Source organism: Carcharhinus amblyrhynchos, chromosome 13 (genome assembly GCF_965287045.1).
Source record: "Carcharhinus amblyrhynchos chromosome 13, sCarAmb.v2.hapA, whole genome shotgun sequence".
NCBI classification, from domain to species: Eukaryota; Metazoa; Chordata; class Chondrichthyes; order Carcharhiniformes; family Carcharhinidae; genus Carcharhinus; species Carcharhinus amblyrhynchos.
In genome coordinates this window covers 107501-131524 of record NC_137336.1, presented here as the reverse complement: position 1 = coordinate 131524, position 24024 = coordinate 107501, and the positions used below count along the sequence as shown (strand labels likewise).

Below are 24024 nucleotides of genomic sequence, written 5' to 3'. Positions count from 1 at the left end.
GTAGGTCTATAAATTGGTAGGTGTTGATGTGATCGGTGCAACTCGTGGGCCGAAGGGCCTATTTGTGCTGTAGTGTTCTATGTTCGATGTAACAAAGAAAATTATAGGACAGGAACAGGCACTTCAGCCCTCCAAGCCTACACCGACTATGCTGCCCAACTGAACTAAGACCCCCTACCTTTCCAGGTACCATGACCCTTTATTCCCAACCTACTCATGTATTTGTCAAGATGCCCCTTAAAAGTCACTAACGTATCTGCTTCCACTACCTCCCCTGGCAACGAGTTAAGAACATAAGAACATAGGAAATAGGAGCAGGAGTAGGCCATCTAGCCCCTCGAGCCTGCCCCGCCATTCAATAAGATCATGGCTGATCTGTCATGTCTCAGTTCCACATTCCCGCCCTCTCCCCATAACCCTTAATCCCCTCTCTTATCAAAAACCCATCAACCCGCGTCTTAAAAATATTTAGCGAGGCAGCCTCCACCACTTCAACGGGCAGAGAATTCCAGAGATTCACCACCCTTTGAGTGAAGAAGTTCCTCCTCAACTCCGTTCTAAACCGCCCCCGCTTTATCTTGAGGCTGTGCCCCCTAGTCCTACTATCCTTTCTGAGCGGGAAGAGTCTCTCCACCTCTATCCTATCCATCCCATTCAACATCTTATACGTCTCAATGAGATCACCCCTCATTCTTCTAAACTCTAACGAGTACAAGCCTAGTTTATTCAGCCTCTCCTCATAGTTCAACCCCCTCTACTCCGGAATCAGCCTAGTAAACCTCCTCTGCACTCCCTCCAAGGCCAAAATATCCTTGCGTAAGTGTGACGACCAAAACTGCACACAGTACTCTAGCTGCTGCCTCACCAATGCCCTATACAGCTGCAGCAAGACCTCCCTACTTTTATATTCAATCCCCCTCGCTATGAAGGCCAGCATCCCATTCGCCTTCCTGACCACCTGCTGCACCTGCAAGCTGGGTTTTTGCGACTCATGCACAAGGACCCCGAGGACCCTCTGCACCGTCGCCTGCTGCAGTTTTTCGCCCCGTAAGTAATAGTCCTTCCTACCATTATTCCTACCAAAGTGGACCACCTCGCACTTGCCAACATTAAATTCCATTTGCCAGTTCCTGGCCCATTCGCCCAGCCTATCTAGATCCTTCTGCAGACTCTCCACACCCTCCGCACAATTTGCCGTTCCACCAATCTTGGTGTCATCAGCAAATTTCAACACCATACACTCGGTTCCCTCCTCCAGATCATCTGTATAAATGGTGAATAGCTGAGGCCCCAGCACCGACCCCTGGGGCACTCCACTAGTCACCAACCGCCAATCCGAATACCACCCGTTGACCCCCACTGTCTGCCTCCTATTTGACAGCCAATCCTCTATCCACGCTAACACCCTACCCCCAACTCCATGCCCCCTGACCTTCTGTAATAACCTCTTGTGAGGCACCTTATCAAACGCCTTCTGAAAATCTAGAAAGACCACATCCACCGGCTCTCCTCTATCCACCGCCCTAGACACATCCTCATAGAACTCCAATAAATTCGTCAGACACGACTTCCCCTTAACGAAACCGTGCTGCATCTGCACTATCAAACAAGGCACCCACTACTCTCTGTGTAAAAACACCTGCCTTGTACATCTCCTTTAAACATTGCCCCTGACACCTTTAACCTGTGCTCCCTAGTAATTGACTCTACCAGCCTGGAAAAAAACTTATGACTATCCACTCTGCCATGCCCCTCATAATCTTGGAGGCTTCGATCAGGTCCCCCCTCAGCCTCCGTCATTCCAGTGAGAACAAACCAAGTTTCTCCAACCTCTCCTCATAGCTAATGCCCTCCATATCAGGCAACATCCTGGTAAATCTTTTCTGTACCCTCTCCAAAGCCTCCACATCCTTCTGGTAGTGTGGCGACCAGAATTGAACACTATATTCCAAGTGCAGCCTAACTAAGGTTCTATAAAGCTGCAACATGACTTGCCAATTTTTAAACTCAATGCCCCGGCCGATGAAGGTAAGCATGCCGTATGCCTTCTTGACTACCTTCTCCACCTGCACTGCCGCTTTCAGTGACCTGTGTACCTGTACACCCAGATCCCTCTGCCTATCAATACTCTGAAGGGTTCTGCCATTTACTGTATATTTCCTATCTGTATTAGACCTTCCAAAATGCATTACCTCACATTTGTCCAGATTAAACTCTATCGGCCATCTCTCCGCCCAACTCTCCAACCGATCTATATCCTGCTGTATCCTCTGATGTTCCTCATCACTATCCACAAATCCACTACCTTTGTGTCGTCCGCAAACTTACTAATCAATCCAGTTACATTTTCCTCCAAATCATTTATATATACTACAAACAGCAAAGGTGCCAGCACTGATCCCTGAGGAATGCCACTTGTCACTACCCTCCATTCAAAAATGCACCCTTCCATTGCTACCCTCTGTCTTCTTTGACCGAGCTAGTTCTGTATCCACCTTGCCAGCTCACCTCTGATCCCGTGCGACTTCCTCTTCTGCACCAGTCTGCCATGAGGGACCTTGTCAAAGGCCTTTCTGAAGTCCATGTCGACAACATCCACTGCCCTACCCTCATCAATCATCTTCATCACTTCCTCGAAAAAGTCAATCAACTTTATGAGACATGACCTCTCCTTCGCAAAAGTATGTTCCCTCACACTAATATGTCCACTTATTTCAAAGTGGGAATAAATCCTGTCTGGAAGAATCCTCTCCAATAATTTCCCTACCACTGATGTAAGGCTCAATGGCTTGTAATTACCTGGATTATTCTTATGACCCTTCTTAAACAAAGGAACAACATAGGGTATTCTACAGTCCTCTGGGACCTCCCCTGTAGCCAGTGAGGATACAAAGATTTCTCTTAAGGTCCCAACAATTTCCTCCCTTGCCTCTCTCAGTATTCAGGGCATATCCCATTAGGCCCTGGGGACTTGTCTACCTTAATGTTTCTCAAGAACCCCAATACCTCCTCCTTTTTGGTCTCAACATGACTCAAACTATCTACACATCCTTTCCCAGACTCATTATCCACCAAGTTCTTCTCTTTGGTGAATATTGACACAAAGTAGTCATTTAATACCCCACCCATTTCCTCTGGCTCCACACATAGATTCCCTTCCTCGTCCTTGAGTGGACCATCCTTCTCCCTGGCTACCCTCTTGCTCTTTATATACGTGTAAAAAAACTTTGGGATGTTCCTTAACCCTGCTGGCCAATGCTTTTTCGTAAACCCTTTTAGCCCTCCTTACTCCTTGCTTAAGTTTCTTTCTACTTTGCTTTGTGTGTTCCCAGCCTCCTCGCTTTGACAAATCCTTCATTTTTGTCTTTGACTAGGCTCACAATATCTCTCGTTATCCAAGGTTTCCACAACTTGCCATGCTTATCCTTCATCCTGACAGGAATGTGCCAGTCCTGAATCCCTATCAACTTACACTTGAAAACCTCCCACATGCCACATGTTGATTTGCTCGAACATCTGCCCCCAATCTACATTCTTCAGTTCTGGTCTAATATTGTTGTAATTTGCCTTCCCCCAGTTTAGCGCCTTAACTTGAGGACTACACTTATCTTTATCCATCAGTACCTTAAAGCTTACTGAATTGTGGTCACTGTTCCCGAACTGCTCCCCTACTGAAACATCGCCCACCTGGCTGGGCTCATTCCCTAATCCCAGGTCCAGTACAGCCCCTTTCCTATTGGATTATCTACATACCGTTTCAAGAAGCCCTCCTGGATGCTCCTTATAAACTCTGCCCCATCCACGTCCCTAGCACTAAGTGAGTCCCTGTCAATATAGGGAAAGTTAAAATCTCCCACCACCACAACAAGGGTACTTTTATACCCTTGCCAAAATTTGCCTACATATTTATTCATCTGACTCTCGCTTGCAGTTGGATGGCCTATAGTAAACCCCAACATTGTGACGACATAGAACATAGAACACTACAGCACAAACAGGCCCTTCGGCCCACGAGTTGCGCCGATCACATCAACACCTACCAATCTATAGACCTATCTATAACCCCCAATCCCATTAAACCCCATATACTCATCCAGAAGTCTTTTAAAAGACCCCAGCAAGTTCGCCTCCACCACCACTGACAGCAGCCGATTCCATTCACTCACCACCCTCTGAGTGAAAAACTTACCCCTAACATCACTTCTGTACTTTCCTCCCCGCACCTTAAATCTGTGTCCTCTCGTAGCGACCATTTCAACCCGGGGAAATAGCATCTGTCAGGTATGGGCACAAACAAAAAATGGAGCTTGATCAAGGAACAAGTGTCCTTGATAGGTACGTCCCTGTCAGGCAGGGAGGAAATGGCCGAGTGAGGGAACCATGGTTCACAAAGGAGATTGAATTCCTTGTCAAGAGAAAAAAGGAAGCATTTGTAAGGATGAAAAGGTTCAGTTGGGTCACTTGAGCGTTACAAGGTAGCTAGGAATGAATTAAAAAAGGGCTTGGGAGAGCTTGGAGGGGGCAAGAAAAGTCCTTGGGAGGTCGGATAAAAGAAAACCAAAGGCTTTTTACTCTTATGTGAGAAATAAAAGAATGACCAGAGTGAGGTTAGAACCACTCAAGGATAGTATTGGGAACTTGTGCATGGATTCAGAAGAGATAGGTGCGGTGTTGAATGAATACTTTTCTTCAGTGTTCACTAAGGAGAGAGGCCATGTTTTTGAGGATGAGAGTGTGATACAGGCTGATAGGATGGAGGGGGTAGATGTTCTGAGGGAAGATGTATTAGCAATTTTGAAAAACCTGAGGGTGGATAAGTCCACTGGGTCAGATGGGATACATCCTAGGATACTTCGGGAGACAAGAATGAGATTGTGGAGCCTTTAGCTTTGTTCTTTGGGTCCTCACTGTCCATGGGGATTGTGCCAGTGGACTGGAGAGTGGTGAATGTTGTTCCTCTCTTCAAGAAAGGAAATAGGAATGACTCTGGTAATTATAGGCCAGTTACTGTTATTTTGGTGGTCAGCAAGTTAATGGAAAGGGCCCTGAGAGATAGGATTTATGACCATTTGGAAAGATGCAGCTTAATCCAGGATAGTTTTGTGACGGGTAAGTCCTGCCTCACAAATTTGATCAAATTCTTTGAGGAGGTAACTAAGTGTGTAGATGAAGGTTGAGCAGTTGATGTCATGTACATGGATTTTAGAAAGGCATTTGATCAGGTTCCCCATGGTAGGCTCATGAAGAAAGTAAGGAGGTGTGGGATAGAAGGAAATTTGGCTGATTGGATAAGTAACTGGCTGTCTCATAAAAGGTGGAAGGCGGTGGTGGAGGGAAAATTTTCAGACTGGAGGCCATTTACCAGCGGTGTACCACAGGGATCAGTGCTGGGTTCTCTGCTATTTGTGATTTTTATCAATGATTTGGAAGAGGGGGCTGAAGGGTGGGTCAGTAAATTTGCTGATGACACCAAGATTGGTGGAGTAGTGGATAAGATGGAGGGCTGTTGTAGGCTGCAAAGAGACATTGATAGGATGCAGAGCTGGGCCGAAAACTAGCAGATGGAGTTTAACCCTGATAAGTGCGAGGTGATTCATTTTGGGAGGACAAACTTGAATGCAGATTATAGGGTCAACGGCAGGGTTCTGAGGAATGTGGAGGAACAGAGAGGTCTTGGGGTTCATACCCACAGATTTATGAAGGTTGCCACTCAAGTGGATAGAGCCGTGAAGAAGGCTTATAGTGTGTTAGTGTTTATTAACAGGAGGTTTGAGTTTAAGAGCCGTGGGGTTATGTTGCAACTATACAGGACCTTGGTGAGACCACATTTGGAATATTGTGTTCAGTTCTGGTCACCTCTGTATAAGAAGGATGTGGAAGCATTGGAGAGAGTGCAGAGGAGATTTACCAGGATGCTGCCTGGTTTGGAGGGTAGGTCTTCTGAGGAAAGTTGACGGAGCTGGGGCTTTTCTCTTTAGAGCAGTGGAGGATGGGAGGCGACTTAAAAGAGGTTTATAAGATGATGAGGGGGATTGATAGACTGGGCTTTCAGAGACTATTTCCTCTGGTGGATGTAACTGTTACAACTTTAAGGTTCATGGTGGGAGATATAGGAGAGATGTCAGAGGTAGATTCTTTACTCAGAGTGGTTGGGGTGTGGAATATACTGCCTGCTGTGATCGTGGAGTCAGACACTTCAGGAATTCCCAAGCGGTTATTGGATAGGCACATGGAGCACTCCAGAATAATAGGGAGTGGGATAGCTTGATCTTGGGTTCGGACAAAGCTCAGCACAACATCAAGGGTTATGCCTCCTGGGGGAAGAAATTCTTCCTCAAATCCCTCTTAAGTGAGCACCTGGGGCCTTGAGAGAGATTGTGTATCCTCACTGACTACAGGGGAGGTCCCAGAGGATTGGACAATAGCCTACGTTGTTCCTTTATTAAAGAAGGGTAGCAAGAATAATCCAGGTAATTACAGGTTGGTGAGCCTTACATCAGCAATAGGGACATTATCGGAAAGGATTCATCAAGACAGGATTTAGTACACTTGGAAATAAGTGGATGTATTAGCAAGAGGCAACGTGATTTTGTGAAGGGGAGGTCATGTCTCAATCATTTGATTGAATTTTTCGAGGAAGTGACAAAGATGATTGATGAGGGTAGGGCAGTGGATGTTGCCCACATGGACTTCAGTAAGGCCTTTGACAAGGCCCCTCATGGCAGACTGAAGTCAGAGGTGAGCTGGCAAGGTGGATACAAAACTGGCTCGGTCAAAGAAGACATTAGAACATTAGAACATTAGAACATTACAGCGCGGAACAGGCCCTTCGGCCCACAATGTTGCGCCGACCAGTCTTATTTTAAAAAAAAACATTGACCCACTAATCTAAACCAATCCCTTTTCGTCCATAAACCTATCCACCAATCTCTTAAACGCCCCCAAACTAGGCGCATTTACAACTGCAGCAGGCAGGGCATTCCAGTCCCTCACCACCCTCTGGGTAAAGAACCTGCCCCTGACATCCGTCATATAACTACCCCCCCTTAATTTAAAGCCATGCCCCCTCGTGCTAGATTTCTCCATCCGAGGAAACAGGCTATCACCATCCACCCTATCTAAACCTCTAATCATCTTATATGTTTCTATAAGATCCCCTCTTAGCCGCCTTCTTTCCAGTGAAAACAACCCCAAATCCCTCAGTCTCTCCTCATAGGACCTCCCCTGCATACCAGGCAACATCCTGGTAAACCTCCTCTGCACCCTCTCCAAAGCCTCCACATCCTTCCTGTAATGTGGGGACCAGAACTGCACACAGTACTCCAAGTGCGGCCGCACCAGAGTTGTGTACAGTTGCAACATGACGCTGCGACTCCTAAATTCAATCCCCCTACCAATAAACGCCAAGACACCGTACGCCTTCTTAACAACCTTATCTACTTGATTCCCAACTTTCAGGGATCTATGTACACATACACCTAGATCCCTCTGCTCCTCCACTTTATTCAAAGTCCTAAAAGTCCTAAAGACAGAGGGTAGCAGTGGAAGGGTGTGTTTCTGAATGGAGGGCTGTGACAAGTGACATTCCTCAGGGATCAGTGCTGGGACCTTTGCTGTTTGTAATGTATATAAATGATTTCAAGGAGAATGTGACTGGGGTTTTGATTAGTAAGTTTGCAGATGACGCAATGGTTGGTGGAATTTTGGATAGCGATGAGGACCATCAGAGGATACAGCAGGATATAGATTGGTTGGAGACTTGGGCAGAGAGATGGTAAATGGAGTTTAATCTGGACAAATGTGAGGTAATAAGGCTTTGATTAACACTGCAATGAAGTTGCCGTTTTGGAAGGTCCAATACAGATGGGGAAATATACAGTAAATCACAGAACCCTTAAGAATATTGATAGGCAGAGGGATCTGGGTGCGCAGGTACACAGGTCACTGAAAGTGGCAATGCAGATGGAGAAGGTAGTCAAGAATGCATACGGCATGCTTGCCTTTATTAGCCAGGGCATTAAGTTTTAAAATTGATGAATCATGTTGCAGCTTTATAGAACCTTAGATAGGCCGCACTTAGAATATAGTGTTCAATTCTGGTCACCACACTACCAGAAAGATGTGGATGCTTTGGAGCGGGTATAGAAAAGATTTACCAGGATGTGGTCTGGTATGAAGGGCATTAACTATGAGGAGAGGTTGGAGAAACTTGGTTTGTTCTCACTGGAACGACGGAGACTAAGGGGTGACCTGATACAAGACTACAGGATTATGAGGGGTATGGACAGAGTGGATATTCAGAAGCTTTCTCCCAGGGTGGAAGAGTCAATTACTGGGAGCACAGGTTTAAGGTGCGAGGGGCAAGGTTTAAAGATGTACTAGGTGAGTTTTTTACACAGAAGATGGTGTGATAGGTGCTGTGATAGATTAGAAGATTGGACAGCTTTTGGAAAGCAGCAAAGAATGACTGGAAAAGAAGAGAAATTAGATTCTGAGAGAAAAGTGGCTCAAAATATAAAAACACACAGAGTTTCTACAAATATTTTAAAAAAAAGGAGGAATTAAAGTGAGTTTTGGGCCCTTAGAAAGAGAGACTTGAGAATGAATAATAAGCAAAGAGATGGCAGGAGCATTGAACAGATATTTTGTACCAGTTCACTATAAAAGATCCAGAAAACATCTGAAGAACAGTTAAAGATCAAGAGGTAAAAGGGAGGGAGGACTGTCAGTCACTGGGGAAACTGTTAGAACAAAAATGTGATCATTCCCCTGGACCTGATAACTTTCACCCTTGGATTTTAAAAGAATTGGCTGCAGACAAAGGGAACGCTTTGGTTCTGATCTTCTAAAATTCTGTAGATTCCAGAGTGCTTCCAGTGGTTTGGAAAATCATGCATATAACATTTATATTCAAAAGATGAGCAGACAGAAAACAGGAAACCATAGGCCATTTATCATAACATCTGTGATAGTGAAAGTGACTGGAATTCATTATTGAGGATGTATCAGCACAACATTTTGCAATCAATAGAGTCAACATGGTTTTGTGAAAGTGAAGTCACATTTGGCTAATTAAAGTTTTCTGAGGAACGAACAGGCGACATGGATAAAGGGGAATCTGTAGATGTGGTGTATTTGGATTTCCAAAATGCGTTTGATAAGGTGCCCTATCAAGGATTATTGTACAAAAGAAGAACCCATAGCAGGGAGAGAGGATTCGCTAGCTAACTGGAAGCAAAGAGCAGGGATAACTGGGACATTTTTGAGTGGGGAAGTTGTTACTTATCGGGTTCCACAGGGATCAGTGTTGGGCCTCAACTGCATACATGGATGACGGGACTGAATGTATGGTTGATAAATTGCTGATGACACAAAGATAGGCAGGAAGTAAGTTGTGAGGGGGACATAAGAGGTGATCTCATTGAAATATCTTAGATTCTGAGGGAACTTGATGCTGGATGGTGGATGCTGAGAGGATATTTCCCCTTATGGGACAGTCTAGAACTAAGGACATAGTTTTAAAATTCTGGGTTTCCCATTTAAAATTGAAATAAGGAGATTTTCTTTCCTCTCACAGGTCATTAGTTTGTGGAAAGCTGCAATTCTGGAGAGCAGTGAAGGTCAGGTCATTGAGCATATTCAAGGCTGAGTTAGATTTTTGATCAACAAGGGAGTTGAAGGTTATTAGGCACAGGCAGAAAAGTGGACTTGAGACCACAATCATATCAATCATGATCTTAAGAATGACAGCACAAGCTTGGAAGCCTGAATGTCCAACCACTGCCACTCTTCTTAACATAGAACACTACAGCACAAACAGGCCCTTCGGCCCACGAGTTGCGCCGATCACATCAACACCTACCAATCCATAGACCTATCTATAACCCCCAATCCCACTAAATCCCATATACTCATCCAGAAGTCTTTTAAAAGACCCCAGCGAGTTCGCCTCCACCACCACTGACAGCAGCCGATTCCATTCACTCACCACCCTCTGAGTGAAAAACTTACCCCTAACATCACTTCTGTACTTGCCTCCCCGCACCTTCAATCTGTGTCCTCTCGTAGCGACCATTTCAACCCAGGGAAATAGCCTCTGAGAATCCACCCTATCTATTCCTCTCAACATTTTATAAACCTCTATCAGGTCGCCTCTCAACCTTCGTCTCTCCAGGGAGAAGAGACCCAGCTCCCTCAACCTATCTTCATAAGGCATGCCTCCCAATCCAGGCAACATCCTTGTAAATCTCCTTGTTGTGGAACTTGAACTCAAAGCTACTGACCTGGAAAGAATTACCCACTGAGCCATAGTTGCGTTAGTTTGAAGGATGAATAAATCCATACAGAAGATGAACCCCCCATAGCAGTTTAAGAATGGCATCCTCTCAAGCTTGCTATGCTTTTCAGTAAGATCTGTATCTCCGGTTCATTTTGTCAATTTAATACCACATCCCGGTCTGCCGTCACCTAACAAAAAACTATTGACCTTTGTCTTGAAGGTTTCAATGGATGAAACATCCACAGCCTCTTGGAGCAAAGAATTGCAAATTGCCACTACCCTTTGTAAAGATTTCCTGATTTCCAAATCTAATTTTTAGGAAGCAACTAACTGAGGGATTTTTCTTATCACATTCATTGTACTTTGGTGATGTGATCCTTTCTCTTCTCTCAAACATAAATAGAAAATGCTGTGAAGTAACGTGTCTTCCTTACGAGTTAACAATATATGTAATTCTTACGTTTAAACTATCTGAGTGTTGAAAGAGACCACCCTGTTGAGTTTCTGTGCATATTTGTGCTTTTAGCTCTGCTTATTGTCTCTGTGCCTATTTCCTTCTAGCGACGTCTACATGCTCGAAGAACACTCTCAATGTTTTTTGTAAGTACATCTGTGCTACTGTCTGACAATGATAAGTTGCAAAGCTTCATGGTGTTTCTGAAAGGAGTTTTGTGCGTGGTTATATTAGTGTAATAACATGTTCATGCACCTGTATACCGATGTCATCCCGTTGGATGTTATCTGCTTTGTATGTGCTTTGATAAAGTAAGAATTATTTGTTCAATTCTGTTTGGTGATTTTTTTTCCATCGTTGGGCATTTTGCCTTGTAAGAGGTTTTAAAATTTTGTATAAATTTTGTATCAGATCCACTGAGGCATTCAATGTCCTTGTTGCATTAGATATCGAGCTGGTCTATTCTTTTCCATGTAGTCTGCTTGATTGAGTGTGTCCGTTAGAGGAATATCATTTCACTAGACTGAACATCCAAAAAAACGTATTTTACAATCTTAAAAAATAATCTTTTAATTGCAGTAGCCTTGATATTCCTGATATTGAGGAATGAAATGCAGAAGCAAATTGGCAGCAGGGGAGGGGTTGAAGACTGTAGGGAAGAACCCAGATCTGTCTGGATTAAACGCTATGGAAGCACTGGTATGTTCAGGGGCAGCCTCACAACTGGGTGGACAAAGTATATAACATTCAACTGAAAAAATAAGGCAAGGAGGAGGCATTGCATTATTAGTTAAGGAGTCAGTTACTGTAGTAAGGATAGATGATGTCTTGGAGAGGGAATCAAATGAAGCTTTGTAGGTAGAAGTTAGGAATAAAAAGGAGGCAGCTGCATTGTCAAGTGTTTATTATAAACCCCCAGATAGTCAACAGGACATTGAGGAGCAAATATGTGCACAGTTTGTGGAGGTGTGTAAAATGAACAGCAATAGGGTTGTTTCTTTACTCAAAGGGTAGTAAGGGTGTGGAATGTCCTGCCTGCAGCAGTAGTGGACTCGTCAACTTTAAGGGCATTCAAATGGTCATTGGATAGGCATATGGATAATATTGGAATAGTTTAGTTTAGAGGGTCATTAGATTGGTTCCTGCGGTCGGCGCAACATCGAGGGCTGAAGGGCCTGTACTGTGCTGTTAAGTTCTATGTTCTAAATTAGGTGATTTCAACAGTGTTAAGAGCTTTGGATGGGGTAGATTTCTTGAAATATATACAGGAGAACATTTTAAATCAGTATGTGGTGGGTCCAACCAAGGAGGGACCTGTGCTAGACCTGATCAGAGTCAGAGAGTCATAGATGTTTACAGCATGGAAACAGGCCCTCCAGCCCAACTTGTCCATGCCGTCCTTTTTCTTCAACCACCATGCTAGCCCCAGTTGCCCACATTTGGCCCATACCCCTCTATACGCATCTTCCCACGTAACTGCCTAATGCTTTTTAAAAGACAAAATTGTACCCGCCTCTACTACTACCTCTGGCAGCTTGTTCCAGACACTTGCCACCCTCTGTGAAAAAATTGCCCCTCTGGACCCTTTTGTATCTTTCGCCTCTCACCTTAAACCTAATGCCGTTTAGTTTTAGACTCCCCTACCTTTGAGAAAAGATGTTGATTATCTAGCTGATCTCTGCCCCTTATTGCCACCTCAGGGACGTGGGAACCAAAGCATAGGTGAATTAACTGAAGGAATCAGAGAGTAAGGCCAGTAAGACAAAGGGAAAGAGTGGACAGGGTGTGGTTGTTAATCAAAGAAAGCCTGGTGGACTGAAGTGCATTTGTTTCAATGCAAAAAGTGTAAAGATAAAGCAGATGAACTTGGAGCTTAGATTAGTACTAGGAAATACGATGTTGTTGCTACTATAGAGACTTGGTTAAGGGAAGGTCAGGATTGGCAGCTTAACATTCCAGTATGCAGATGATTCAGGTGGGATAGAGGGAGATGTAAAAGGGGTGGGGGAGTTGCACGATTGGATAAGGAGAATATCACAGCTGTACTGCGGGAGGACACCTCAGAGGACTCATATAGCGAGGCAATATGGCCAGAGCTCAAGAATAGGAAGGGTGTAGTCACAATGTTGGGGGTTTACTACAGGCCACTCAACAATCAGCAGGAGATAAAAAAAAGAGATATGTTGGCAGATTCTGGCAAGATGTAAAAGTAACAAGATTGTTGCGTTGGGAGATTTTAACTTCTCCTATATTGACAGGGACTCGCTTAGTGCTAGGGGCGTGGATGGTGCAGAGTTTGTAAGGAGCATCCAGGAGATCTTCTTGAATCAGTATGTAGATAGTCCAAGTAGGGACCTGGTATTGGGGGATGAGCCTGGCCAGGTGGTTGAATTTTCAATGGGAAAGCAGTTTGGGAACAGTGACCACAATTCAGTAAACTTTAAGGTACCATTGGATAACATTAAGTGTAGGTGAAGGTGTTATATTGGGGAAAGATTAATTATAACAATATTCAGCAGGACCTGAAGAATGTAGATTCAGGGCACATGTTTGAGGGTGAATCAACATCTGGCATATGGAAGGCTTTCAAGTGTAAATTGATCAGGATTCAGGACCGGCACATTCCTGTAAGGATGAAGGATAAGTATGGCAAGTTTTGGGAGCCTTAGATGATGAGAGATATTGTGAGACTAGTCAAAGAAGAAAAAGAAGCATTTGTCAAAGCTAGGAGGCTGGGTACACATGAAGCAAGTGTGGAATACGAGGAAAGTAGAAAGAAACTTAAACAAGTAAGGAGGGCTGAAAGGGATCACAAAATGTAATTGGGCAGCAGGATTAAGGAAAATCCCAAGGCTTCTTATACATATGGGATGCTGGCCTTCATAGCGAGGGGGATTGAATATAAAAGTAGGGAGGTCTTGCTGCAGCTGTATAGGGCATTGGTGAGGCCGCAGCTGGAGTACTGTGTGCAGTTTTGGGCGCCGCACCTGCGCAAGGATATTTTGGCCCTGGAGGGAGTGCAGAGGAGGTTTACTAGGCTGATACCGGAGTTGAGGGGATTGAGCTATGAGGAGAGGCTGAATAAACTAGGCTTGTACTCGTTAGAGTTTAGAAGAATGAGGGGAGATCTCATTGAGACGTATAAGATGATGAATGGGATGGATAGGATAGAGGTGGAGAGACTCTTCCCGCTCAAAAAAGACAGTAGGACTAGGGGGCACAGCCTCAAGATAAAGGGGAGGCGGTTTAGAACGGAGTTGAGGAGGAACTTCTTCACTCAAAGGGTGGTGAATCTCTGGAATTCTCTGCCCGTTGAAGTGGTGGAGGCTGCCTCGCTAAATATTTTTAAGAAGCGGGTTGATGGGTTTTTGATAAGAGAAGGGATTAAGGGTTATGGGGAGAGGGCGGGAAAGTGGAACTGAGCCACGACAGATCAGCCATGATCTTATTGAATGGCGGGGCAGGCTCGAAGGGCTAGATGGCCTACTCCTGCTCCTATTTCTTATGTTCTTATGTTCTTATGTTCTTATATATAAAGAGCAAGAGGGTAGCCAGGGAGAAGGGTGGTCCACTCAAGGACGAGAAAGGGAATCTATGCATGGAGGAAATGGGTGGGGTATTTGGGTGGGTGGGTCTGTACCCATCAAATGGGTGGGCCTGTACTCGTTGGAGTTTAGAAGGATGAGGGGGGATCTTATAGAGACGTATAAGATAATGAAAGGGATGGATAGGGTAGAGGTAGAGAGATTCTTCCCAATTAGAAAGGATAGCAGGACTAGAGGGCACAGCCTCAAGATAAAGGCGGGGGGGGGGCAGTTTAGATCGGAGTTGAGGAGGAACTTCTTCACTCAAAGAGTGGTGAATCTCTGGAATTCTCTGCCCGTTGAAGTGGTGGAGGCTACCTCGCTAAATATATTTAAGTCACGGGTAGATAGGTTTTTGACAGATGAGGGAATTAAGGGTTATGGGGAGAAAGCGAGAAAGTGGAACTGATCCACTTCAGATCAGCCATGATCTTATTGAATAGCGGGGCAGGCTCGAAGGGCTAGATGGCCTACTCCTGCTCCTATTTCTTATGTTCTTATGTTCCTATGTTAAATGAGTACTTTGCGTCAGTATTCACCAAAGAGAAGGACTTGATGGATGATGAATCTGGGAAAGGATGTGTAGATAGTTTGAGTCATGTTGAGATCAAAAAGGAGGTAGTATTGGGGTTTTGAGAAACATTAAGGCAAACAAGTCCCGAGGGCCTGATGGGATATACCCTTGGGGTATACTGAGAGGGGCAAGGGAGGAAATTGCTGGGGCCTTGAGAGAAATCTTTGTGTCCTTATCGGCTGCAGGAGAAGTCCTGGAGGACTGTAGAATAGCCAATGCTGTTCCTTTGTTTAAGAAGAGCAGCAAGAATAATCCAGATAATTGCAGGCCCATGAGCCTTCCAGCAGTTTTAGGAAAATTATTTGATTGCATCCTTTGAGACAGGATTTATTCCCGCTTGTGGACGTATTGGTGAGAGGCAACATGGTTTTGTGAAGGGGAGGTCATGTCTTGATCGAGTTTTTCGAGGAATTGACGAAGATGATTAATGAGGGTATGGCAGTGGATGTTGTCTACATGGACTTCAGTCAGACTTTTCACAAGGTCCCTCATGGCAGACTGGTGCAAAAGGTGAAGTCACATGGGACCAAAATGAGCTGGCAAGGTGGCAAGAACTGGCCCGGCATAGAAAACAGAGGGTAGCAGTGGAAGGATGCATTTCTGAATGGAGGGCTGTGACAAGTGGTGTTCCTCAGGGATCAGTGCTGGGAGCTTTGCTGTTTGTAATATACATAAATGATTTGGAGGAAAATGTAACGGGTTTGATGGGTAAGTTTGCGGATGACACAAAGGGTCCAATTTTACCAACAATTTGCACCCATTTTCGGGTGTGAAATCATGGTAAAGCCGGGTATGAGGCCTTTATCTCAATCTGTACCCAAGTCTGCACAGATCACCACTTTACCCGCAAATGGCGGGGATCTGTTCCACACTCAAATCGGGTACAACGACGATTTAAATGCATTTGCATGCATTTAAATTGAATTAATGAACTGCCCACCCAACTCTATCAGCATTTCCCCCTTTACTACTGCGTTTACCAATCCGGAACTGCACTTTTAGGGACCTGCTGAATAAAAGTCTAAGTGCTCCAGCCTCAGAAGTGCGCGTTGTGTTTCCAACAGCTCTCTGACTCAGATCAGTTGTGGGGGTGGGGGTGGAGGCAGCTCAGATCATTCTCTGGCTGGAGGGGAGAGGAGGAGGAGGCGGGTCAGATGTATCTCTGGCGGGGTGGGGGAATGAGGCCAAACCATTCTCTGGGGGGGTGGGGGTGAGGCCAGATTGTTGTCGGGGAAGGTGGTGGTTGGGGGGTGGGGGGGAGGTGCGGGTAGGGGGTGGGGTGAGGCCAGATTGTTGTCGGGAGTGGGGAGGAGGGAGATGGGTCAGATAGATCTCTGGTTGAGGGGGTGGTAGGCAGGTGAATCTCTGGTGGGGATCTGAGGGCTCTGCTGCCACTCTGTAGGTGATCGGTGGGGGAAAGAATGGCAGGGGTGGCAATTGGTCTGGGTAGTGGGGGGGGGGTGGATAAGGGGGGCAGTGATGTGTGCATGTCCCTTATCTACCCCCCCACCACACACACACACACATCATTGCCCCACCTTATCCAACCCCCCACAACCCAGACCAATCGCCATCCCTGCCCCCCTCACCATCCCACCAATCACCTGCAGAGTGGCAGCAGACCCCCCTGCCACCCCCCCACGCCCCCACTAGGGATCCATCTGCCCCTCCCACCAGAGATCTATCTGCCTCCGCCCGAGATACATCTCACCCGCCCCCGCCACCCCCCCCAACCCCCTGAGATACACCCTCGCTCCCGCTTTTCGCCCCCAGGCCACTTTCTCTGCTTTCTGCGGCTTGGGAGCAATCTGACACAGGCAAACTTTTTCCAATTTTTTCTAATTGCGCATGTGCAATTCAGAGCTCCAATCGTTCCGGCAATGCTAAGCCCTGCCCACGGCGCGAATCGAACTGGAGATGGCTGAGAGCATATGGGGGTGCCTGAAAGCAGATTTCTAAGTCAGATCTGTACTATGCCCCGAATCGGCACTTAGAATGAAAATGGTAAAATCGGGCCCAAAGATTGGTAGATTTGCAGATAGTGATGAGGTCCATCAGAGGACACAGCAAGATATAGATCAGCTGGAGACTTGGGCGGAGAGATGGCAGATGGACAAATATATTTTGGAATGTCCAGTGCAGATGGGAAATATACAGTAAATGGCAGAACGTTTAAGAGTATTGATAGGCAGAGGGATCTGGGTGTACGGGTACACAGGTCACTGAAAGTGGTAACACAAGTCAAAAGGGCGTATGGCATGCTTTACTTCATTGGTCAAGGCATGGAGTTTAAAAATTGGCAAGTCATGTTACAGCTTTATAGAACCTTAGTTAGGCAGCACTTAGAATATAGTGTTCAATTCTGATTGCCACACTACTGAAGTATGTGGAGGATTTGGAGAGGATACAGAAAAGATTTACCAGGATGTTGCCTGGTATGGAGGGCATTAGCTATGAGAAAAGGTTGGAGAAACTTGGTTTGTTCTCACCAGAACGACAGAGGCTGAGGGGGGACCTGATAGAAGTCTACAAAATTATGAGGGGCACAGACAGAGTAGATAGTCAGAAGTTTTTTTCCCAGGCTGGAAGATTCAATTACTAGAGGGCAGAGGTTTATGATGTCAGGGGCAAGGTTTAAAGGAGATGTTTACAAAGCATGTTTTTTACAGAGCATGGTGGGTTCCTGGAACTCGTTGTCGGGGGAGGTAGTGGAAGCAGATACAATAGTGACTTTTAAGGGGCACTTTGACAAATACGTAAATAGGATGGAAATGGAGAGATATGTTCCCTGGAAAAGTAGAGGTTTTAGTTCAGTTGGGTGGCATGGTCAGCGCAGGCTTGTAGGGCTGAAGGGCCTGTTCCTATGCTTAATTTTCTTTGTTCTTTATTATTTTGTAGCCCTCTATAAGATCACACTCTCACAAATATCCTTAGACATTGCTTATTTCTGGAAATTGCATGTTCCTAGACTAGAAGTTTGTAAAGAAAAATCCTAGACTTTAGAAGAAATTGATAAGAAATGTATCTGAGCTTTTGTTGAATAGATTAATATCTGGAAGCCATGTTTAATTTATACTTTTCTGAGGTTACTTTGCTTCCTTTTAGCCAATGAAGATGCAACATGACCTGTTTGAACAGCAGCAGAAAGATGAGAATGCTAATACTGAACCCGTTTACGAGGAGGTACAGGATGTTAATATTTTGTTATCGATGAACCAGGACATCACTCCAGTGGATCCCACGCCAATCCTTGTGGCACAGCTAAAGACAAACACAGTTCCAAACTTGCCAGCACAGGACAAATTCCTGCAGGAATTGAGTTCTGCCATTCATAGAAAGAATGAGCTTCAACATGACATTACCAAGTTATAAAAATGCTGGAAATTTTGATACTTTACTGAGAAAATGAATTCTGCCTAACCTATTCTTCCTGTTGTATGATACTGACAAGAATCACAAGAGCCATGCAGAAAGCAAACTCAAATTGCTGAAGTTTGACGATATAAGGGCAGGTGACAAATCTTAATGATAACAGAAAAGAAACCAAACTAAAAGCAATGTTTTTAGCAACCACAGTGTATATATATTATATATATGTATATATATACATACATCAGCGTCTGGCTGATAATGTGACTATCATATATCACATTTATTGAATCATATAAATTGAATAATGTTATGGTTTTAGTTGTGTTGATTTTAATGATTTTATCATTCCGGAGTGCTCCATGTGCCTATCCAGTAACTGCTTGAAAGTATCTAAAGTGTCCAACTCCACTATCACAGCAGGCAGTGTATTCCACACCCCAACCACTCTGAATAAAGAATCTACCTCGGACATATCTCCCACCATGAACCTTATAGTTATGCCCACTAGTAACAGCTCCATCCACCCGAGAAAATAGCCTCTGCGCATCTACTCTATCTATTAGTAAAAATATGACAAGTTATGAAATTACGCAAGGTGCACAGAGAAAATCAAAGTTTTAGCAGAAGACAGTTGCAGCTTTGATGGATTTCCACTTCACTGTCTTTCTTCCTTCTCCAACTGTTCCACTTTCGTTTCTTGGATTCTTTCATGCTTGGCACCACGTTCAGAGAGTTGGTTCAAAGCCCATTTCATGGCCCTGAAAGTGGGAACTTTAGCAGTTTCCAATTAGAAATCTACAGAATAATTGATTGACATCTGTAGACTGTGGGCTTTGAGTAAACACCAAACAAAGCAAACAAGTTTTCAATGTCCTCTTCATTTCAGTTTTCAGAATCCATGGTTAACACAGTGTTTTCTCTTTTTCTGATGACAACAACATTGTCAAGAGTGAAGCTGTGATGTAATGTTATTTTTCTCTCTATGCATTCCCCATTAAGGGACATTTCAGTTCCCACTGCTATCCATTTTCCTTGGTTGTTTAAATGTTGTTAAATTTCACATTGGAAAACATGGGTGAAAATATTATGTTTGTGCAAAAAACTACTAGAGTTCAAAGGACAATATTTTCCAACTGCTTCCACCGGCAGGGTCTTCCAGTCCTGCCAAAGTCAACAGAGATTGAATAGACCACTGCGTCCACCACATAGAAACCCCCCACAGCGAGAGTGGAAGCTCCTAGCCAGAGAGTGTCAGCGAGATATGGTTAGATGAAGCTGACCATGGCTTTTTAGAAACTCCATGATGGGATGATGGGAAATATCACAGAATTGTAAAATATTTTCAGAAGGAGGCCATTCGGCCCACCGAGTTTGCACTAGCTCTCTGAAGAAACTGTCGACCTAATCTCATTCTCCTACAGATATGGACTGAGAAACACAATAGTTTAGCGATACTGGAAAGCATGTAGAGAATCTTGATTTGACCAGATCAAGACTGAAGGAAATGGGTAAATGGATCACAGCTGTAAAAGATGGTGCTAAAACTTATGCCCAACATGACGCTAACCGTATAAGTGTTATTTATTTTGAGCTTTCGTGTTTCCAGTCTCTTGTCAACATTTTTGACTTGTTTTGTGATAAACATACCAGATTTTATCTCTCCATTTCCTATGTCTGTAGCATAACCACAGCTCCAGTTTTAGCTAATGAAGATGGATAAATGTGTAGTGGTCCATTTTGGCAGGACCAATGGGATGCAGGAGTACAATATCAAGGGTTGGAGTCTTAGCAGTGTTGAAGAGCAAAAGGATCTTGGGGTCTGGGTCCATAGGACTCTTAAGTAGGCCTCGCAGATGGAGGATGTTGTCAAGAAGGCCTTCATTAATCGAGGGATTGAGTTTAGAAGTCGGGAGGTAATACTGCAACTTTATAATACCCTAGTCAGACCCCACTTGGAGTACTGTGCGCAGTTCTGGTCACCTCACTACAGGAAGGATGTGGAAGCTATTGAGAGGGTGCAGAGGAGATTTACAAGGATGTTGCTGGATTGGGAGGCATGCCTAATGAAGATAGGTTGAGGGAGCTAGGTCTCTTCTCCCTGGAGAGACGAAGGTTGAAAGGCGACCTGCTAGAGGTTTATAAAATGTTGAGAGGAATAGATAGGGTGGATTCTCAGAGGCTATTTCCCCAGGGCTGAAATGGTCGCTACGAGAGGACGCAGGTTTAAGGTGCTGGGGAGCAGGTACAGAGGAGATGTCAGGGGTAAGTTTTTCACTCAGAGGGTGGTGAGTGAGTGGAATCGGCTGCCGTCGGTGGTGGTAGAGGCGAACTCGCTGGGGTTTTTTAAAAGACTTCTGGATGAGTATATGGGATCTAATGAGATTGAGAATTACAGATAGTGCTATGGCTTAGTAGGTATAGATGTGATCGGCGCAACTTGTGGGCCGAAGGGCCTGTTTGTGCTGTGGTGTTCTATGTTCTATATTAAGAGTAACTTATTTCTGGGCCCACTGAGCCAAGCAAGGGTACCACTCCAGGTCATCCCCCATTCTTTAACCTTCTCCCTCCTGACCTCTCAAAGCCGGTCTCCAGCCCACTCACTGAGACCTGCTAACAGGACCCCAATGACCCCAGATGCTGTACTTAACCTGGCTCCTCAGTGCAGTGGCCACTGAGATGGCTTAATGCAGTTTTCCTGTTTTCCAGATTCACATGCCATTTTCTTGTAGCTTTTTGGTGTTGTCAGGAGGATCTAAGAACATATAAGAAATAGGAGCAGGCGTAGGCCCTTCGAACCTGCCCCGCCATTCAATAAGATCATGGCTGATCTGAAATGGCTCAGTTCCACTTTCCCGCTTTCTCCCCATGACCCTTAATTCCCTTGCCTACCAAAAACCTATCTACTTGCGTCTTAAATATATTTAGCAAGGTAGTCTCCACCACTTCAACGGGCAGAGAATTCCAGAGATTCACCACCCTTTGAGTGAAGAAGTTCCTCCTCAACTCCATTCTAAACTGCTCCCCCCTATCTTGAGGCTGTGCCGTCTAGTCCTGCTGTCCTTTCTGAGCGGGAAGAATCTCTCTACCTCTACCCTATCCATCCCCTTCATTATCTTATACGTCTTATAAGATCCCCCCTCATCCTTCTAAACTCCAAGTACAGACCCAGTCTGTTCAGTCTCTCTTCATAGTCTAACCCCCTCATCTCCGGTATCAGCTTAGTGAACCTCCTCTGCACTCCCTCCAAGGCCAAAATATCCTTGCGCAAGTGGGGCGACCAAAACTGCACACAGTACTCCAGCTGCGGCCTCACCAGTGCCTTGTACAGTTGCAGCAAGACCTCCCTGCTTTTATATTCTATCCCCCTTGCTATAAAGGCCAGCATCCCATTCGCCTTCTTGATCACCTGCTGCACCTGCAGACTGGGTTTTTGCGACTCATGCACAAGGACCCCCAGGTCCCTCTGCACCACAGCATGCTGCAGCTTTTCGCCCTTTAAATAGTAATCCATCCTACTATTATTCCTGCCAAAGTGGATAACCTCATACTTGCTAACATTGTACTCCATCTGCCAGGTCCTCGCCCACTCGCTCAGCCTATCCAGATCTCTCTGCAGACTTTCCACACCCTCCGCACAATTTGCTTTTCCACTTCATGTCATCAGCAAATTTCGACACCTCTCAGGGGCTTGCTTTATACAGGGCTCGGTATACAAGCTCCACCTGGTAGTAATTACCAATCATCAGGGAGCTTGTATTCTACAAGTCCTACAGGGGGGCTCAATCAGAGATTCCCTATGTAAGTCCTGTAGGTTATCAGCATTCTATTTCTTCCACACACTACCTTCATGTATTGGCATGAATTTATAGAAGTTTTTGAAAAGGTGTCCTAATTTGATGTGTGACCACTTCTGCCAGATCAGAAAAGCATGGATTAGACATCTTTCTTTGAGTTTTTTTCAACTTCTCAAACTGCAAAGTCTGCTTGTAGCCAAGGGACTTTCTACCAGGGACGGAGTGCGCTGATTTACAAGCCACACCCAGCACAACTGTGGACCTGTCATCAACAGGCAACGTCGCAGCCTTGGAGTTCTCAACACTCAGTTGTCCCACTTCACGTATGTTTTTCTGATGTGGTTGCTGCACCAAGCCGCCTTCAAAATGGAGAGGCATTGATGCATCAGCGGCCCAAAGCCTCATGTTCACCACAGGATCCAGAGGAAGAAGGGTGACCTCATTGCCAAAGAAATTCGGAATCAAAGCAATTCATGTGATGAGAAACTGTGATGGTTCTGAGACTTAAGGGAAGACCATTGGAAACATCCTGAATAAAGACAAATGGTGATTGATGAAAGCTAACTGGTGTAGTGCTCAATTGAGATGTGGGACAGTAAAAGACATTTCATAGCACGGAAAGTCCAAAAATCTGTAAATGTATTGTAAATATTAAAGATTTTGCACAGGTAGAGGTTTCTGGTTCACTCCACATGTTTTTAATCTTACTTGATGTAGTGTAACTTATTTAAACATCACTGTGACCATAGCAGACCTGAGGAGGATGAAACTCTCCCAGAATGCCTGGGCTTCTCTGCATCCCGTTTTGATCACTCAGTCCTGGTGTCCTGGTGTTTTCATGGGTGGTGGTGCTGGGCTGCAGCTGCATCCACTCGAGCCACTGATCTACCACCCATGAGGCCGTTATACTGAGTGCCCATATCTTCTTTAACAGCCACATGGGTTGGCTGGGTTGGCCAGTCTTTTGTGATTCCTCAAGATAAGCTGCCCAACCTATAATGTCCTCCTTTTGAAATGTGTGGGCTTGCAATGTTTCCAGTCAGTCACTTATCTTTCCCTGCAGGTTCAAATACTCAGTCCAAAAGGAAAACGCCTGAGGTTCTGCATCACTGGCCCATGAACCAAACTTGGAAGGCTCTGCCTGACTCCAGTGTGACCTATGCATAAACATCTTTATCTTCGACACTTCTCGTGCAGACTAGTGATATGCTGTTTGCTCAGAGCTCCCTAGTCTAAATTTGCTCATCACCCAGCTGTGGTCTCTGGGATGGTGTCTGCTGCTCTGGAAGCTGGTAATGGACAGGTGTTTAAGGTCAGAATCCTCTCTGTAGCATGAATCCATAATCTTTGGGAGAGAAAGACAAGAAAGTCATGAGATGAAGTATGCCCATTCCTAGTGACCTTCTTCTAAAGCCATACCTAAACTAGCTTTCCCCCAGTTGATGCCTCCTTAGCTGGACAACTTGGAGCCATCCCATCATCATCAATGCCCATGCCACCCCCAAAGTCCATTCCTCCCTCCCTCATCAGCCCATGGTGCCGCATATGCGCTGTGAGGAGGTAAAAGCAAGGTGTTGTCTTGCTACGGTAGTAGAGGACATAAGGGAACGAGCTGATATCAGAGAAACAGCCAGGTAACGGTAAGAGTATAAAGACTTCGGGGATTCATGGCCTTCATTCCTGGAAGGAGCAAAGCCAGGACAGACAGAGATATTGCTGGATGACGGTAAGAGTATAAACACTTCCGGGATTGGCAGCCTTCATTCAGAGTAACGGTAAGACTTTGTTTCATAATTTCAAAAAAACCTGTCAAGTGATATCACAGGAGACTGTGGCCTGATTGGTTAGAGGGGAGTCTGGGCTAAACTTGAAAATCTATTCTAAGTTACTGATTGAAATCACTGATTTTAATATGATTTCAGATCAAGAGGGATAAATAATCAGTTTTTAAAAAACTAATTGAATAA

At 44.9% G+C, this 24024-nt stretch overlaps 1 protein-coding gene across 2 annotated transcripts in view; it reads left to right on the top strand.

The window, feature by feature from the left end:
- arap3 (ArfGAP with RhoGAP domain, ankyrin repeat and PH domain 3) overlaps nt 1–19694 on the top strand; it is a 382033-nt gene extending 362339 nt beyond the window's left edge. Inside the window, exons 30-31 of one of the 2 annotated variants that reach the window (XM_080201222.1) lie at nt 10841–10879; nt 17997–19694. In XM_080201222.1, coding sequence (XP_080057348.1) covers nt 10841–10879; nt 17997–18263 — 306 coding nt within the window. In that variant the 3' untranslated portion in view covers nt 18264–19694. The remainder of the gene's footprint in view (nt 1–10840; nt 10880–17996) is intronic. The other variant, XM_080201223.1, reaches the window with a different exon arrangement.
- The last annotated feature ends 4330 nt before the right edge of the window (nt 19695–24024 follow it).